The sequence below is a fragment of the Epinephelus lanceolatus genome, chromosome 1 (genome assembly GCF_041903045.1).
Source record: "Epinephelus lanceolatus isolate andai-2023 chromosome 1, ASM4190304v1, whole genome shotgun sequence".
In the NCBI taxonomy this organism is placed as follows: Eukaryota; Metazoa; Chordata; class Actinopteri; order Perciformes; family Serranidae; genus Epinephelus; species Epinephelus lanceolatus.
In genome coordinates this window covers 39,058,227-39,078,347 of record NC_135734.1, presented here as the reverse complement: position 1 = coordinate 39,078,347, position 20,121 = coordinate 39,058,227, and the positions used below count along the sequence as shown (strand labels likewise).

At 40.1% G+C, this 20,121-nt stretch overlaps 1 protein-coding gene across 1 annotated transcript in view; it reads left to right on the top strand.

Annotated features, from left to right (window-relative positions):
* Positions 1–20,121, top strand: part of LOC117257486 (metabotropic glutamate receptor 4-like) — a 284,509-nt gene that overhangs the window by 38,549 nt on the left and 225,839 nt on the right. Inside the window, exon 2 of the mRNA XM_033627717.2 lies at positions 16,150–17,202. Within this exon, the coding sequence (XP_033483608.2) occupies positions 16,660–17,202 (543 nt within the window). The 5' untranslated portion in view covers positions 16,150–16,659. The remainder of the gene's footprint in view (positions 1–16,149; positions 17,203–20,121) is intronic.

Here is a 20,121-nt window from a genome sequence, read left to right as displayed (position 1 = left end):
TAGGTATTTTTGAGGAAAATGTAAAGTTTTTAAGTGCGGCTTGTTGCTGTTATCTGTACTCCGATAAAAAGCTTCAAGTAGGCCTGTGCTGCATTTTAAAATGTATCATGTGTGTCATGTTTGAGTATGATGTGCATATTTTATTTTTTAGTTTGAGTATAAATCTAAATGTAATTTGAATATCATTCTGAGTTGCACAGGAAGCTGAATGTCATGTGTTTTTGTCCTTGTAGCTCAGTATAATTCAAGTCTTTTTAAATTCTGAAAGTCAGTGTCGAGGAGATTGGGACACTGTTGGATGTAGTGAAGCTCTTTGGAGCAGTCTCAGTTGGTAACTGTATTAAAATTAATGGGCAGAGCTACTGAAAGTTGGATTCATGCTCAATTTTGCCATATTTTGGTTTGGCATTTTCCCCAACATTCTGACTTATTTTCCAACATTTTTTTGCTTTATTTTAGAGAAAAAGTGTTTAGTGAGAGTCTGTTGTCTTGTTTTTGGTTGTTCTTTTAATTATCATTTAAAGATTAGACACATGGAATATGAATATACACCAAGCACATAGCTAGATATATATAGTTTGATAGATGGGGGATGGTGACTAAGTCATGTATTTGATACATGCATTAGGTATTTTCTGAGGTAAATGTAAGCTTTAAATATGATCTGTGGATGAATGTTGTGTGCTTTGTTGTATTAAAAGCTACAAGTATAGAACATCTTAAGAAGGTATTTGTGTTATGTGTGAGTGTGATCTGCACATTTTCTTTTTGGTTGGAGCATAAATCTAAATATAATTTGAATATCATTGTGAATGCAATGTGGTTTTGTCCCAGCACAGTGTAATCTGACAATTTCTTAGAGTCAGTTTTAAGTAATACAGGGGTTGGGACACCCTGTTGGATGTAGTGAAACTCTGTGGGAAAACCTCAGCAGGTAGCTGCATATTAAAATTAATGGGCAAAGCTCCTGAAAACTAGACCAAAGCTTGATTTCTGCCATATTTGGTTTGGTATTTTTCCAACAATTTGACATATTTTTTCAATAATTTTGTGCTGTATTTCAGAGAAGAAGGTTTGATGAGAGTCTGTCTTGTTTTTTGGTTGTTCCTTTATATATTTTTTAAATGATTTGTTTGACAAATGGCAAGCAGATAGATAGTTAGATAGATGCAAGGGTGGTGAGCAAGTCATATGTTTGATAAAATGTGTCAGGTCTCTGTTTTAAGTTTTTAAATGTGATCTGCGAATGAATGTTGTGTGGTTTGTTGTTGGTCTGTGCTGCATTTTAAGAAGGTATCATGTATGTCAAGTATTTTTCAGTTCTAAAAGTCAGTGTCAAGGAGGTTGGGACACTTTTGGATGTAGTGAAGCTCTGTGGAACAGCCTCAGTTGGTAACTGTATTAAAATTAATTGGCAGAGTTACTGAAAGTTGGACTCAGGCTCGATTTTGCCATATTTTGATTTGGCATTTTCCCCAACATTCTGACTTATTTTCCAGCAATTTTTCGTTGTATTTTAGAAAAGATAGTTTAGTGAGAGTCTGTTGATATTGATATTTGGAATATGAATATACACCAAGTAGATAGGGGTAGATAGATGCTACAAAAGATAGAAAGCTACAAGTATACTGCATTTTAAGAAGGAAGCGTGTGTGTGTGTCATGTATGAGTATGACATGCACATTTTCTTCTTTGGTTTGAGCATAAATCTAAATATAATCTGAATATCATTCTGAGTTGCACAAGAAGCTGAATACAGTGTGGTTTTATCCTAGTACAATGTAATCTCATTATTTCTCACAGTTATTTTTAAGTAAAAGTAAGGGTTGGGACTCTGTTGGATGTGGTGGAACTCAGTGGGAAAACCTCAGCAGGAAACTTTTTATTAAAATTATTGGGCAAAGCTACTAAAAGTTGGATTCAAGCTCAATTTTGCTGTTTTTTTTTAATTTGGTATTTTCCCAGCTTTTTTGTGCTGTATTTCAGAAAAGATGGTTTGATGAGCGCCTGTTGTCTTGTTTTTGGTTGTTACTTTTTCTATATTTTTTTAAGAATTGTTTGACATTTGGAAAACAAGGAGCTGTTTATTAACTTGTTCCCTGTTGTCTCCCAAAAGCTGACCTATTATCCTCTTTTATAATCCTTGGTTGTAGCTTCATGTGTTCCTAAATAAGTAATAGGTGCATTTGAATTTTCACATAATCAGGCAATTCAGTATCTTGTCTCAGATACACTAGAATAGAAAGTTCCTCACTCTGGCATGGAGATAATGACAGTGCCTTCTGGTTGTGGATTTACTCCCTGGAGTCTCTGGCTCTTACCTACGCATTCTGTATCAGCTGCAGGAGATTACAAGTGTGTGTATAGTTTTGTGAAGGTGATTGCTCTGCTGCTCTTAAAAAAACTTCACTCTGCCATGCACTTTTTTTCTCTCCGCCAAAATTTATGTAAAATGGTTTGATAACAGCCTCGATAGGATTCAGACTCAGTAAGCAGATTCGAGGTCATATTGAGGCTTGAACTTCAGCTGCAGCTTTCAAACTCTGGCACTCGCTGTTTGTTCGGCTGTACACAGCGCTGTTCCCATTATCTTGAAAAATCTAACAAACACAGGTATACACTTCCAAACCACTCATTCTCGCTGATATGCCCTAGTTTTCCATATGTTGTAGCTTCAAGAGATTTTGTTGGAAATAGGTCTCTGAGGGGCACAAGTTTGATAAGACATAAATTCCTTAATCCTGACAGGCAGGCAGGTCTAGCTCAACAGATACAGTAAATCAATCAATGTGTCTGAGAAGCAGCAGCCTTCTGTATTTACTGTGACCCCCCTCCCCTTGCATAGACACTTTCTAGGGCACCTTAGAGAGTGATTGCTTGTGATCCAATCTGTCTTCACATTCTAGCTCTGTACATACTAAGCCGTCATATTTTGTATGCTAAAAAAAAAACAAGGTGGAAAAAAAAAGCGTATTTGACCCACAAGATGAAGTATGCTAGGCATCATTACCAAGCACCGCTTAGAGTCAACAGGAGGCTGGAGATGGTTCACCTCATGCCATCTTTTCACTGGACCATTAACCAGCTTCACAGAAGGGAGCAAGTGAGAGAGAGCAGTTTTTAGTGCCAGAGGCTTTGAGACACCAGGACGTTTGGATATATTTTAACCTGTAGATTCAAGATTCAAGCCTGCCCTCTGAATTGTATTCAATCCAGGCCCCCAAGGTGTGCATGTGATGATAGGTAGGAATTGAAAGGTTTATAGGGAGGAAACCTGGTAGCCGTGATGAATACCAAGTAGAGTTGGCGCTTTTTTTTTTCCTCAAAAGGAAAGCCTAAACAAGAGCATGGAGCCTCAGTGAATAAAGGATACAACTCTGTAAAGACAAAGGGTGGGAACTTGGGAGTACGGGGGTGTGTATTTCATCATTATAGCAAGATGTAAGTCACTGAATCAGTCAAGTCAGTGAGTGGGAAGTCAACAATTTATAATATGCTCCTCTGACTTCCCGATGGTTTCCCCACATAGCATCTTCATCCCTTTTAAGCAGCGTGAGATTTCTCCCTCCACTCTTCCAGGGCAGGAGAATCGAGGCTTGTTCTCACATTTCAGTCCATTTATCTCCTGCTAGATGCAGCTCAGTGATCTTAGCCCTCCATTAGCCTGCACAGAAAGGCATCCAGTGCAAGTAAACAAAAAATTTAGGGATGGCCCATTTCTCCTTTCCCCCCACTGTTCCTCAACCTTGTCTTCCAAATGACTTGCGGTATCTTCAAAACAACGCATTACATTTGCCGTGTTGGAAAATTACAGCTCTGGCCTTCGTGTTAATAAGCCTTGTTTGCATGTCCCAAAATTTCTGTAGTCGGCACAGAAATGGAGCGGCTCTCTGGTGGAGTTGTCATAAAAGTTGATATTTCAAGAGATAAATTGCACCCGTGTATCCTCAGGGTTCTCAGCGAAAGGGAAATCAAACGGCCACAGTCAGCTATTGCATAATATCATGTCTTAGCAAGATTTACCACATATCTCAGGGTTCTAAATAAATCACATCTGTCAACTGCATTTTGCTGTTTCTGTAATTAAAGCACCCCAGAGTTAAAATATTCAAGCCAAGCACTCCCGTCTCTCTTTCTATCCAGTGACAAAACGCATCAGCTGTCAGGGGAAAGACACCGGAATCATTTCAATCATTTTCGTTTCACTAAAAAAGCTTTTCCCAGCAGACACCTCTGGCAGCGATGTGTAGAATACATACATCATACTGGACATGCGCCCATCAGTTTTTATTAACCTGTTTCACTTCATGTTTGAGAAATTCACATGTAGCCACTTTCTTTATTCTTAGATTATTTATTCCTACCATCACACTCCAACATGATTACTTGGTTAACTGATTAATCTATCAACAGAAAATCAACATACATAGGTTCTATTTTGATTATCATTTGTCAAATTAATATGAAGAAAGGCTACAACTTCTCAAATGTGAATGCCTTTTATCTGTTTTTATACCATTGTAAATTGAATACAGCAATCTAAAGAGTCATTTGGGGTTTCTGGGAAATTTTGAGTAATTATAAAAAAACAATTGATCATTTTAAAACATGGTAACACTTTATTTGGATAGGCCACCTACAGATGGTTTAAAGTAGGGATGTTTCTGGCGACTAATTTTTTTGTCGACTAAATGAAAAATTTAATTAACACTAGTTGACTAGTCTGAAAAAAGGTGTATTCAGGCTCAGCATTTTCCATTAACTTCCTGAAGCCTTTACCTTTAACAAAGTTAAGTGGAAGCATATCTTGCGAGGTCATTGTCGTGATAGGGTGCATTATCTTCTCAGACCGGGCGGGATCGCAGCATCTCCAGGAGAACTATGTCAAATTGGTGGTGTGGCCAGCACTGCTAGCAGCAGCAGCCGTCGTTCTGTGCAGGTTAACAACCAAATACTTGAGTTGAATGTGGTTGCGCATTGCTCCAGTCAAGTGATTATATGTTTTTTCTGACACAGCCTACATGCTACCTTTTCATTACGTTTTCATTTTCTAGATCAAAGTACTTCAAAACCCGCACTGGTTTTGTGAGAGGACATCTCTCCAACTTCCCATCATCCTGTTTTAAAACTCCAGTCTACTCGAACATTACCGCGGAAGGGGGACTACTGTCTGACGGCTCTGTAGCACCCACTAGTGGCGGGCAGCTGCATGACACTTAAGCTGCCTTTTACATGAATAAAACACTAATTAGTTTGACCGACTAATATTTCTGGTGCCCACTAGCGAGGGGGCGGACGTTTAACCCATTTAGACCTAATCTCGCCTGGAAAAAAGGCATTATAAAGCCTGTATAAAACCCCTAATCCTGAGCATATTCTGAAAAATGTAAAAGAACTGACCTCGCCTACTAAAACCTTATTTTCACAGGCTCTGGAGCAGATAGAAACATGAAATAAAAAGCATTTGAGAGCTTACAAGTGTAGCGTTTATTTGTACTTACTTGTTTTACAATAATCTTCAACTTAGATTTTCAGAAACTCAATAAACAACAAAAATATCAATAACAGACAACCATAAGACAGAGAGGAGAGTGTGTGTGATTCAGATAACTGTTTATTCATCATCAATTGTTATCATTGTATTTCTATTTATTTATTTATTTATTGCTGCTATGTATTTATTTATTGCTGCTGTTTATTTATTTATCTATCGTCAAATCATGTTATCATTGTATTTCTATGTATTTATTGCTGCTATTTATTTATTTATCATCAATCATGTGTTATCATTGTATTTCTATTTATTTATTTATTGCTGCTAATTGAGAGCTCTGTAACATTACTATGAAGCTCAAATACAAGTCTTAAAAGTCAAAGGTCCTCATTTATTATAGTCAGTCAAGCCATTTCGACAAATCAACATCCCCCCCGAAGGTGGTTGAATCACACACACCCCCGAAGGTGGTTGGGGGCACGGGCGGGCAGTATGTTGATACCGAAAGGAAACAGGAAACTGGCTTTGCCTCTTGGCGCCCATGTTAACCGATTGTGTCATCCACACCAGCTGCGCCGCGGCCGGCTCGCGGCCGGCTCGCACCCTGCAGCGATCGTTTTGGCGTCTTGTCTATTTTCTGCGCGAGCCGCGAGTGAATGTGTCAAGCCGGGCAGGAAGTCAGCTGGTTAGGGAGCTGAACCGCTTGTCGACCGGCGTGGAGAAATGCGCGTCTGATGTGAACGGAGGTGCTCCGGCTCGCACGAGAATTTCGGTGCGCTGCGCTTCGCAGCACTTCCGTGGGCGGTGTGGCCCTGGTGTAACCCTAACCCCTTGCTTGACTCCATGATTGACAGCTGTCAAAAGACCGATCTGTTTTCCCAGCATAAAATATAAACAGGGAGGGGTCAGGTGCAAGCATGCTACACGTGTAATTCAACCAATAACGAGGACTTTGCATTACTTTGTTGTTGACCTATTCTGACCAATCACGAAGCTTTTTTTCTGTCACGTGACCTCACTGACAAATAGATAGACATCCCTTGCACTCACCCACGTGGGGTTTCAGCCAGTCGTGGCGCATATCATCAGTCACATGCCTCGAAAAAGATGATAACGTGGAAATACACACACGTGTATTCCCTCCTTAATCCCTTTCATTCATGGGTATCCCGTCCTTAAAGGGATATACACATAGATGTGTATTCCGGTCTAAATGGGTTAATTGTTCAGACAACTAATCACACCCCTAGTCCAAGCAGTGGTTCCCAACAGCTCAAGCCACAGGATCCAAATTTCTTCTTAGTTATTAGTTCAAGGTCCACACAGTTTAATATATTCAGTGTCATACTTGCGTTTGGCCATGTTGTCGAGCTAGTTTGCTGTCTCTGTTAAGCAGCTGCCTGTTATTCACTCACTTCTTGACTGGAAACAGCACTTCAAATTAAAAGCTTGGGCCAGAAATTCATTGTACTTCAAAAATAAAAATGTGTTTGTTGCAAACTTTTCACATTTGTGAGTCACTTGCGGTCCATTCAGAATGGACCTGCGACCCACTTTTGCACCACGACCCACCAGTTGGGAACCACTGGTTTATAGAATATTTGTTAAATTTCAACAGCTTATTAGTTGAGATTCAACAATTCAACTGTTTTGCTTTGTCTTTGCAGATGTTTATAGAGCATATTTCACAATTTGCTTCATATTTAACTACTCACTTAACCTATGCTGTGTTGGTTGAATAAATAGTTAATATTCAGCTAAATCATTCTGAAAGTATGTAGGTATATTCATGAATCGTCACATATACTCTCAACTAATAAGCTGCTGAAATGTTACAGATACTCTATAATCTGTCTGTAGGCGGACTACCCAAATAAGGTGTCACCAAAAAAAGATTCAACAGATGAACTGATTGCACTCCTTCAAAGTGAAATCTAATTTACAGAAAGTTGCACATATAATATTGGACACCCAGGATTTATTAACAAACCAAGGAATAAGGACATCTCTTAAACTGCAACACTGACCTACTACTAAAGTAGAAAATGCACTAACTAGACGTAATTAGCTGTCATCTTTATTGATTTTCTGTACTGAAGTTATCTCTATATTATAATTATAAGTGAGAAATTAGAGTGTGCAGAGAAGTGTGTTGCAGAATTTTTCTAAAATTGATACTGATACAGTGATTATTATTGCAAGAGAATCGCTTATTCTTGCTGATTTCCCCCAGGATTGCAAAGATGATCATACTGAGTAAGAGATGGATAAGGAATTGCTGTGGAAATTGATTCTGATTAGTTGTATCCTGGCTCTTCAGCAGCAGTTCTACCTGGCTCTTCTGTGTGAAAAATGCTTGAAGGAATACTTCAACCTCATTCTCGGAACCCATCAGCTGTATTCGGCGTCTGACTTCCGGCAGACGGCGATACAGCCTCTGGGTGCAGACCCCCGATTTTTTGGCATTCCGGTTTGATTTGGGTGGAGGAGGCGAATTTCCGTTTCCGACTTCCGTTTATATATAAGTAAATATGCTGAACCATTGCGATGGATTCAGAGTTTGCAGTGACGCCAATTATGTTCCGCCTCGTTAGTTCACCGCACGGACCGTTTAACCTGGCAACAACTGCAGCTGGCTCAAATGTGACTGGTCAATATCACGCGGACTACAAACAGCCTACAATCGGAAACCAGGGCTCTTCCGCTCTTCTTCCGGAGGCAAGCTCTCCGGGGTTTGCCTACAGACTCTACATTCACTGAATGTAGAATGGTACCTAAATGATTCAGCCCGTGTTACCTTGAATGTGTGGAGAAAATGTTTTTCTGGCTTGTGTCCATGGTAGTGCTGTCAAAAATATCAGTTTATCCATACATATAAATTTTGAGTACCTGAAACAGTTTATGTAATTATTGTCCATAGTATCAATATACTGGCATCAGCTGCACTTTCTTGCTCTCTCTGTTATTGTTAATGTTAACCACAGTAATTCTGCTGTTCTCTGTTACTAACTAAGACAAGAGAAGTCATTGTTGTCATTTTATAGTCTAGTTATATTAGTTATAGTTACATTTTTTAAATTTTATGTCCTCAGTGTCAGATTTCCCTCCGGTATTGAAAATGATATAAATTGATATTTAAAGGTATCGTATTGAAGTTAGAAATTCCAGTATCCTGACAACACTAATCCACAGTGAACGAAGAATCAAAAAATTGTGAATATTTTAATGAACTACAGTGAAAGGGGGGCACGTTTGCAACAGCAAAACAACATCAAAACATTCTTTCACAAATTGTCACACAACTTCATTCATTCATTCATTCATTCATTCATTTCATTCATTCGCGTTTACACACACAACCCGTGCAGTATAAACCAAGTCTCATTTATCCAGTCATATGCTCAGTACCTCCCGAATGCATTTTTGCTAACACATTTAAAATATGTCTGCATACAAGTAGCAAGGTTTTAGCGAAAATTCATGTGTCTGAGAAGTACAGAGCATATGGCTGGAGAAATGAGACTTTGATTATATTCCACGAATTGTGTGAGAGTTTTTAAACATTCATTCATTTATTCATTCATTTTCCGCAACTGCTTATCCTGTTGGGGGTCGCAGGGGACCGCTGTCATGGGGAGAACATGCAAACTCCCCACAGATGGGCTCCCCCACCCTGGGTTTGAAGGGTGGGAGGTTCCTGGTTTGAACCCAAGGTGGGGGGTTCCAACCAGGAACCATCTTGCTGTGAGGTGACAATGCTTATCACTGCACCACTGTACCATCAGTTTATCAACAGCTGTGTTGAAATAGTTTTGCTGTTGTTGAATGTGGACCCTTTTACTTCAATTCATGAAGAATGTTTGCTGTTTTTCAATTCCTCATTCACTGGAGGCTGCAAGAAAACCAAGGTTTTCACAGGGTGAGTGATTGATATACAAATGGTCATTTTGCTGGTGAAGTATTCCTTAAAGTATAGAATATAAATAGGGACACAATGGACCAAGTAGGTCACGTAATTAGAGCAAACTGAAATCCGTGGTCAGATGATTTGTCATTTGTGTTGAAAGCTTTAGTTGTAATTTTCTGTAATTTGGTTCCTGTTAATATAATTTTCATTTCAGCTTGCCGTGCTTTGAGAGGTGGTTTCCTGTTTGCCATCTGTTTACAACTGTAGTCTGTTATTATTGTGAAGCATTCACAAATGGTGGGAGACTGCTCAGGCGCTGCAAGGCTTGGCTGAAGTGCTGCAGCTTAAAAAACATTGAAACAGAGGAGAGAAGGAACCCCACATTCAGGCTGCAGAGATCTGAGTGAGTGGAGGCTTCGCTCTATTGTGAAGTTTAACACAAACTGGTATCGAGATTGCTCTTTGTCTCAAATGCATACTGTGACAGCTGGCTATAAAGACTCTGTTCATCAAGACTTTTTCTGTAGTGATGCATGGAGGCGTATGAAGGCCTGGAGATTTACTTTGTCAAAAATTATGCACATACGGTAGCAGCAACTGTGCAGGGATGGAATTTTTTAGACTTTGATAAATCCTATCTCTCAAGAAAAACATAGATCTGTATAAAATGTTTGTAACATTTGCATGATAATAATCCTTACATTGAGGATGTATGTTGATACGTATAGCAGAAGCAGTTAAATGGAAAATTAATCAGCATCTGTCATAATCTAATCTCTTTGTTTCAGTAATTTTTCAAACAAACAATGTCAGTCAACCTGTAGTGTTTGTTCCTCCAGTGTGAGGATTTGCTGCTGAGAAAAACAAGACATTTAAAGACGTCGCCTTTGACTCTGGGAAATTATAGGCCCTGTTTCCACCAAACATTTTAGTAATGGTACCTTTGGAACGAAAGGTAACTCTGAAGACATGGTACCTAGACTCTAGGTCCATTTAGCGTTTCCGCCAACAGTACTCTTAAATGTGGGTGGGGTTGTTGTCACTTACTGCTCCGTCCAGCACTCACTGTATTTCCTCATTATCGGTGACACAGATGGAAGTCTGCGCCTTGTTTATCCTTCACAGAACAAGGTTGCACGTAGACATTTTCATAACAAAATGGAACAGGCTGCAGTGAGAGTCTCTTGTGATGGGATATTACTGCAAGAGGCAGCAAAACATCCTTTCATTTTATAGTTACAGTTTACTAATATATGTAAAACTCTCCATGGTATGAACAGTGGTTACTTGAGCCTCAAAACCAGCCACAACTCAGCCCTGAGCAGAGTGACCGTCCTCTATTGACCAGTCAACAGACTGCAGTGTTCACAGCTCCACCTTTTAGTACCAGATCTGTGTGCTAGGTACCCCAACAGTGGGCGACCAAAAATGGGGACGGCACGGCACTCTTCCATTGGTACCATCCACAACTTGTCACAATGGAAATGGAAAAAAAAGCGTACTGAACTGTACCATACCTAGGTGGAAATGGGGCCTTAGTGGGCATATTCCACTGTTTCCTGACATTTTCTACACAAGACAAATAATCGTTTTATTGAGAAAATGAACAGCAGAATAATCAGTTATGAACATAAAAGTTCATTGCAGCCCTACATAATTTATCTGATGTTACTGTTGATGCTGATATAGATTGGTACAGGGATGCATTGTAGTGCTGCACAATATGAAGCTGAACCTGTCAAAGCAGTTTTCAGCAACAGTACAGTAAAATTGCTGTTGAAACTAAACATTGAATGTTTCCTTTTAGAAAAGTGTCAACATATTTCAGGCTGGGAATAACTGGGTTGACGTGCTGAAAAAGCAGATCAGTGGCAGATGGCAAGCTCAGTTGAGTGTGTTGCACTAATTGCATTGCAGTTTTCTGGTTTTGCTGCTCAAAAAATAAGGTATGACCCCTGGACCACTTACAGATATGAACAAAGAGCAGCATTACCAGTTTGATCCATTCTTATCGATGCATCCTTTCAAGGCTCATTTCAATCATTTTTTTTTTCCGATAGAAACAGTGTCAGCCTCTTCTAAGCTCTCCAGTCCTTGTGTGCATCCTAGCCCTTCTCTCTCTCCATTCGTTTTCCTCAGGGCAGCCTTCCTCTACCTTCCTATTGATCTGCTGTGCAGCATCAACATGCTGGAGTGTCAATTAGAGAGCCCCTCCTGCCCATCTGTGAGAGGAGAGCTAAAGCACATCTCTAAAAGTTTCCCTGGCTGGCTTCGCCATCCAGCAGCTGCTCAGGTCTCAGAAGATGAAGAGAGGAATAATCTGCTGGAAATAAATATACATTAATTTCAGATGTACCCTTGTTTGTATTTATAATGGTTACTTTTGCAGTACTGATTGGACTGTAAAATGCTTGGGCCAGAGCTGTGAATCTTTTTAATGTGAAGCACTGAAAAAACATGAGGGAGTTTCAAGGTGCAGGGGCTGGTCTTCACATCACATTCTTTATCTTCAAAGAGAACACTTCTGAAGTTTCTTTTTCAGGTGAAGTGCATTTGTAAGGGCAGGTGGGTTGAGGAGAGTGGAAGCGACGCATATCTCTTGGTGAAAAGAGATTCTGTCTGTAGCATTGTTACTTTTAGCAACCCAAACCACGATATGTTTGCAGATCTTTCCACATCACATCTCCCCCAAAGATTTAACACAAGTTGTCTTTAGACCTCCTTCAAACATTTTTCACCTTGCAACCCTGCCTAAATATCAAAATGGTCTGTACACTTAAAAACTAGCCTAGGTGACAGATGTGTAGGCGAGGCAAGACCAGACACCATGTAAAACAACACCCACACCATGTCTTCTTGTGCACATTAAAAATCTTCTTCTTTTTTTTGTTTATTTTTATTTCAGTTGAGAACACTCAATACCTTAAATCTCGCGTAATAAATTTGCCAAAATGGACATCTTTAATGTGCAGAAAGCAAACACAGACCATTTCAAAACAGACAGGTTTTTGCCCTCATGAGAATGAAGGTGTTACCGTAGACTCAGCTGCAGCTGTTGCTCGTGTGGCCATGTAACAGCACACACTTATTTGCCTGAAGGTTAGTGTATGGCCTTTTGAAATGAATGCGTAGTCTGCTCTAAAACTTGCTTTGGCACCTGGGGAAAGGTTGCTCTCCTGATATGAATCTCCAGTAATTCCTGCAGCTGTCTTTGACATTTTCTAGCTGGTAAGCATTTTTGTTGTTTTTCTCAAATCCTTGTCGTACATTTTTATTGAAGTATGCCATTACAGGCTGATATGTAAACATACACACATTTTGTTGTCTCATTCAGCGCCCTTGTCACTTCTTTTTTTTGTGTGTGTGTGCATTGTTTGTTGCAGTGGCTTTAAAGCAACCCAAAACTGAGGTCAGTTTACATTGTGTCAGGCTTGGAAATTGTAATATAAGCCACATAATGGAGTCTAAGTAACATGCAGTATATTACAGCTGAGTTCTGGAAATAAGATATACAGTGAAAACATAACCGGATTTCTCTGAGTATGCTAATACTGTGCTTTCCATTCAGCTGCTACAACACTACATGTCATGTTGAATAGAGCTCTGAAAGGTGGCTTACCTTAACCCTGGTGCTTGGTGATTAAAAGGGGAGTTATAGGTTTCAGCACAGTGATAGTAGTTTCTGAAATGATTTGTTCAGAGGATATAACCAGCCCTCATCTAAAGCACTGAGATCTTTAAGATTAAAGAATGAATTACCTGCATCCTTGCCAAAGAGGAGGCCCTATAAGGTATCTGAAACAAGACAAAACAAGCTGATTAACATGATAATGCTCGATGTAATCTTGTAAGGTGTTAGATGTTTTTTTCCTCCAGTTGCACTCGAGATACTCCTCCAGATTGGCTAGCTGTTTTTCAGTCTGAGGGAGACGTATGAGCTGTCTCCCCACCAGCTCTTCTTTTGTACAAACACCAAGTTTGATGACATCTGTCTTGAAATCTGCAGTCTTGCAGAACAGTTTCTTATTTGAACTCCTCAATGTCTACAGCTGTATTTTTTTTCCTTTTGCCTATCTATACCGAGCTGTGTTGGCAGCTCACTACCTTCTCCTCAGTGTCTGCTCTGATGTTAGATTATGCTGGTGCATGGTTTGTATTTGGTTACGGGGGCTAAGGTGAGTTGGCTGGCTTTCCAGTTGTCATCTGCTCTGCAGCAGTTAAAGTGAACCCGCAGTGAATCAGCTCTGAAAAATTACTTCTCACTCAGTAGGAGATAGTTGGGTGTATTCAAAGGACCTTGTCACTTCCAATAAGCTCTCAATGAATCTCAGCCGTTGCTGATCCAAGGCTTCAACCCACTCTGCTGGAAAACCAATGTCTACAGCTCTATTCTGTTACTGTGTGCAGGGAGATTGTTCCTTCAGAGCTTATTTCTGCTTCAGGAATGAACAGGGCGTAGATGTGTACATACAAGATAGCTTGTATGGGTGTATTTTGTGTCTGGCATGCATGTATTGTGTGTGTCAGCGGAAGCAACAAAAGAGAAGGGGGGAAATGATGCTGTCAGAGCGTGTAGATCTGCACATGATGCAGTTTAGAAAATCAAAATCCAGCTTTAAATCTGCAACATGCACCTCACCAGCATGTTTACAGCACTTGAGCCTGTACAGGATCTCTTCTAATAACTGTCATAGCAGTGAAACAATAAACAGAGCCACAACAAACAGATGTAGTTAAGTAGAGAGCTGAAACAATTAGTTGATTAATCAGTTAGTCAGTCACCTGGAAAATAATCAGCAACTGTTTTGATAGTCTATCAACACTTTTAATGTCAATTTGATGATGCCAGCATCCCCTGTGTGGGGATTAGCCACTTTTTTAGCCTGAGGAATGAATGTAGTAAACTAAATAGCTTGGGTTCAGGAATATTATTTGGTTAATTTTTCTCTTCTGGGTTTTTCCTGCATAAAAAATATTATATGTGCCTCCGTTAAATTTCATCCCACCTCCAGCCTTTGAAAAAACTCTGACAGGTGTCCTAAAGGAAAACACTATTTCCAACAAGCGTCACTCTTGGTGGATTTCTGTCATTTGTAACTGCAATTGCAGCATTACACTTATATGGTGTTGCTGTATTGTAATTAGCACAGTGCAGCGGGAAAGGCAACATTTGAAGACAAATAAAAGATACGTAACAAAACGGTGGCCAGCCTGGTGCGCCACAGTGTTTCAGCTGGTATCTCCTTTGCCACCGAAACAAAAAATCATTCAGAAAACTAAACAAAGAACATTGCTTATGAACATTAGGTATCCAGGAATACACATTATAAACACAACTGACTGTCCATGTAGCAATTTAGCAGCAGTTTATTAACGACTGTATTTTGTTTTCAATCATATAATCATTAGAACTCATAAAATACGTAACCTATAAACGGTGTTTCCACAAGCCAGCTGAGGTAAACCTGCATGTGTGTGCTCATGATCAGGATGGTACCACCTCTGCCTCATTCTGAGCCAGGATAAACCCAGCTACTTATTGATGTCAAGACCAAGCAACTAATGAATTAGTAAAAAAAAGGAAAAATCTGCAGATTGATTAATGGAAATAGGCATTAGCTCTAGGGAGGTATAACTGCCATCACTGAGATAAAAATAAAGTTTTAGGCTTCACATTTTCAACGTATTGACGCTCTGTTTCTATATGTGATCAGTGAGTGTAAAATATTCATATCCCTTCATGGGCAAAATTACAGGCACCAGTGATCTGGATGATCGTTCAGTCATTTTGAAAATGTACAGTATCGTCTGCTGTGTTAATGGCTGCTCAGAATCAGGAGTCAGCTTGCTTATTGCAGCGATTTCAAAGCTGGATATTTTTCTTTTTGCCAACTTTGGATAGAAAAGCTGCTCCCCATCTGTAATAGCATAATTACAGTTCCAAACTCATTCCTTAGACCATACCCCCGTTGGTTTGTTGTACTTTTCTACCCTTCAAGGCACACACTTAGACATGCTTAAGAGAGTCTGAGACCCACATATGAATTCCATTATAATATATGTAATTGATTTTGCCTGTAGTAAGCAGAAATAGCCAGGTAATTCTGGAGAGGTCCATTTGGCACAAAGAGATATCAGCTTTATCAGTAGCTTATTCAGTCCTTTTGAACTTCCCTTTACATCCGTAATGTTTCTAATGATTTGTCATGCTTTGAAGAAGTAATGTGGCAGCACTGGTGATGGATTTTCTTGAATATAATGATTTCTCAGCTAAGGACCAACACAAAACAGCAACTTAACTACTACTGCCAATGCCAACAGCATGGTCTTGTGTTAGTGGAACCAAATAACTGTCAGTACTTTTTTAATTTTGATGTATAATCATTTTGACGAAAAAGAAAAAGGAAACATAATTGTTGACAAATGACACACAATTGTGATAGAGGCTGAGCACGTCTGTTAAGGTTGATAGGTGAAAATGAAGCGTGGGGATCTGACTCTCAGCACCGTCAACCTTGAGAGTCCATGGAAACCTTTTGAATTCAAAATGGTAGACGTAGGAAGACTATATAAGAGAAAGAAATGAGTTTGTGGGAGCAGGACTGTCTCTTCATTCCACATAATGCTGCAGTAAAAAGGTTAAGCAAAAAAAGAGGTATTGAAAAGCTCATACCAGTACAAATCCCTTTGCCTTTTTTCTGTTTTCTCTGTGCACTGTCTCACTACTCTTCTCTTTTTCATCTTTCAGGAATTCACTCTGAAGCCTGTGGACCTAAGCAGGCCTGAGGGCTCTGACATATACCAAATCCCTGCCCAGGGGAACAGGGGAGATTAAAAACTTCTGATTGAGGTGGAGAGGAAAGAGACACAGAGAGAGAGTGGGGGGAGAGACGGAGAGAAAAAAGCTTATCGTTCACCTTTGTTCTTCCTAATGCCCCAAGTGAAGGATCTCCATAGGCAAGTCTGTGAATAACAACAGACTCAGGAGCAGCTGCCCACCACTGTGGTCAGATGCTGGAGTGAGGGAGTGAAAGAGAAGCGAACAGGATTACATCCTGTGAAATAGCCAAGCTCATATTCTACATTAATTGAATGCCTGGGAGAGAGCAGAGACATGAGAGGAAGCCTTTTCTGTGCCAACTGCTTCAAGAGGTATTGCAATTAACCCTCTGGCCATCATAAAATAATACCTGGCTTCTGTTGTTTTCTGATTGCCGGGTTTGGCTGTACAGCGTGGACGTGTGCTCAGGCCGCGGTCATGTTTCAACCTCCAGCGTATAGACCGGATCGGACCGGCTGTCAACGAAACAGCCTGATTCTGCCTCTGCTGCTGCTGCTTCTCTACAGCTCCCTGAAGGCCGCTCAGGCTGCCAAACCCAAAGGGCCAGGACACACGCATTTGAACTCCATCCGCATCGACGGCGATATCTCCTTAGGTGGGCTCTTCCCAGTACACGCCAGGGGCCACGATGGCAAGCCATGTGGGGAGCTGAAGAAGGAGAAGGGTATACACAGACTGGAGGCCATGCTCTTCGCCCTTGACCGCATCAATAATGACAATAATTTGTTGCCTAACATCACTCTGGGGGCGCGCATCCTGGACACCTGTTCCAGGGACACTCACGCCTTGGAGCAGTCGCTCACCTTCGTGCAGGCTCTGATCGAGAAGGACGGGACAGATGTCAAATGTCTCGGCGGGGGGGCGCCAATCATCACTAAACCTGAGAGGGTGGTGGGCGTCATTGGAGCCTCCTCCAGCTCTGTCTCCATCATGGTGGCCAACATACTGCGCCTGTTCAAGGTAAGACGTCATTATTTTGTTTATGTATGTGTGACTGTCCAACTCTTAGTATGTAGGAAATGCACAGAGCAAAGAACGTGAGCTGCTGCTGAATACTGACTGACACTCACACCTGTGACGGGTGATGTTTTGCTCTGTTGATCCTCATATATGTTTGTTTAAATAATTAATGACACCGGCTGAAAAACAACAGGAGCTGCAGAACAGTGTGTGAGAACAATATGTGTTAGAGATGTGCTGCCACACAATGGACACTTTTGAGAGAAGATAAGATTGGTAAATCTCATCTCTCTGACTGTTGCCCTGCAGGAGTTGGTTGCTAAGCAGTGAGAGGTATTGCCTGTCACAACACAGAAGTGATTAATAGGATACTGCTTGATTTCATTTTTTACCCGATAGCCTGCCTTCCAATCAGTTTGGTATGTACATCTGCATACAGTGTGGAAGGAATATGTTCTGTTCATGTACATTTGGACATTTGATGAATTATTTATCACACATTTATTTTCTATCCAGCCAGCCATGGCAAGGGTAATAGCTCTTTCTACATTACTGAAGGTGTGATAGCTATTTACTGCTCGACTCACTGCAAAATAATACGCCTATTTATTTATTTTTTTTTTACTTAAAAAAGAATTACTTTTTAAGAAGTACTGTCATGTGTTTGAGATTGTTTCATGGGCAATTACACATTTCAGCACAGATATAACTCAAATCAGTTTCATTGGGACCCGCGAGGTAGTGGCTTATTTAAATATTGTGGTAATTAAAAAGAGGGATTCTTCTTCAGATAACACTCAGACTTCAAAACCAACTTCAAAAAATGTATTTCAGATCCTCTGCATTCTGCTTTCACCTAAAAAGCTGATTATAATCCCGACTCCAAAGTTTACTTTCACCTTGATCTCCTATGAAAATTCATGACTAATCCAAACAATATTACCCCTTATTTTTGCTTAGAAGTTAGAGAGGTCTGCTGGTGGCTCAGTCAAAAAACTAACTCTGCAGCTGATTCAGTATCTTACTTAAAGTCTGGTAAAGTAAAATCAGTGATCGGTGATTTGTTTCTAAACATATTATACATGTTAAAATGCTGAATCAGCCTGATAAACTTTATGCTCATGTTTTTGGTGGGCCTGAAATTATGACCCGATGATGCACTTGAGCCATCCTTGGCATAGTCCCTCCTCTGAACTATATAAACACTAGAGCGCACAACATCAATGGTTATTCCTCAGTCACGAAATACAAAACATATCACAGCATACAGTTTGCAACCGAGCAATTAGTGATGCACAGGTCAGGGTTTTTCACTACCTGCACCAACCTGACTTGAAAATATATGTTAATTGACCACCCGCACCTGACCCAGTTTGCAAACCGCCAACTTTATGCATTATAGTAACACTATGTCATGACTGAGGACAGAGACCAGGACCAAGTGCTGCTCTATTTGTTTGAGAGAGAAAGGTGGAAGGTTGACTATTGCATGCAGCGTTTCTGTAAGTCAATAATGACTTACCCAGAATGCTGCTTTGTGACTTTGTCACACATGAAGGCTGCATTGACAACTTTGACTTGTTGTGGTGACACCTCAACATTGCCGTCATATTGGATGGGGCAAGACTGGCCTACAACATACAGGCCCTCAGCCTTTCAGAGCAGAGAAAGCTTGCTATTTTTTTCACAATTGTAAGACCTTACCAATTTTTTTAATCATTTAAATTTGGCTACTTAGTTGATAACACATTTTTCTGTTGTGTGACAAATTCAGAGCATGCATTAATTTTTGCATGACCCTTACTTTAAAAGTCTAATGTTGGCTTTAGTTTCATGTAGCAGTGAGGTAGCTGAACTGAAACTTTGCACATGTACCAAGGGTATCAGAGAACTATGGTAGCCAACTTGGAAAACATGGATGGTCCTATAGAGCCAGTGTTTGATTTATCCATTCTGAGCTACTGTTGAAACAACATGGTGGACTCTGTATAAAACGACCCGCTCTGTATGTAGATAGAATTGACTCATTCTAGGGTACCCAGAAAACGATGGTTATTTTCAAGTGATTATGCACTAATGAAAACATACTTATAAGTATCATATACCATTTCTTCCAGAAGGGGCCTCTAAATCCAACACACTGCACCTTTAAAGGCAGAATTGGTAGAATTTGTTGGTTGCCGTTTGTAAACACTGCATTTAAAGTTGGGGAGCTACACACAACTGCCAAAAGGTTGACGCCGAGAAACAAAATAAGAAAATACAGACAGATGGCAGGGTCTCTGCAGATACAGACTTCGCCACACAATTCTCATATCTCAGAAGTGATGATTGAGAGGGATTGTTTTAGTACAAACCTATATATCATTTTTCAGGAATCTCCTTCTCATTCTACCTTTAAGGACACTTAGCAGGCCAGGTGTTACCTGACTACATCACCCTAAATAATTTTAGATTTGGTAGGGCTGCTCCTTATAAGTTGACTGTTAAAATCATCAGAGGGGGATCTGCAGATTTGCCCCTTGTATTGTTAGTTGATGCATCAGACACTTTGTTGTCAATTCACAAAGCAAACTAGGGTAACAGCATGGCAGGTTACAAAGTTTAACAAACCTAGTCTTGTGACAAAATTACCTGATCATAAACCTACTGTGATTGTAATGGAAAAAGAGAAGGTTAATGAGTTTTCACTGTTTGACAAAGTCATTGTTATTTTCTTGATTCTCTTAATACAGCTTCTCAAATGTGAAAAATAGCTGCTTTTTCCTCTTATATGATAAATAAGCTCAATATCTGCAGGTTCTGTCAAAACAAACAATCTGAAGATGTTACCTTGAGCTTTGAGATATTGTTATGGCCACTTTCAGTATTCAAAATCTAAATAGATTAATTAAAGAAATGGCTGGCCAGTCAGTAATA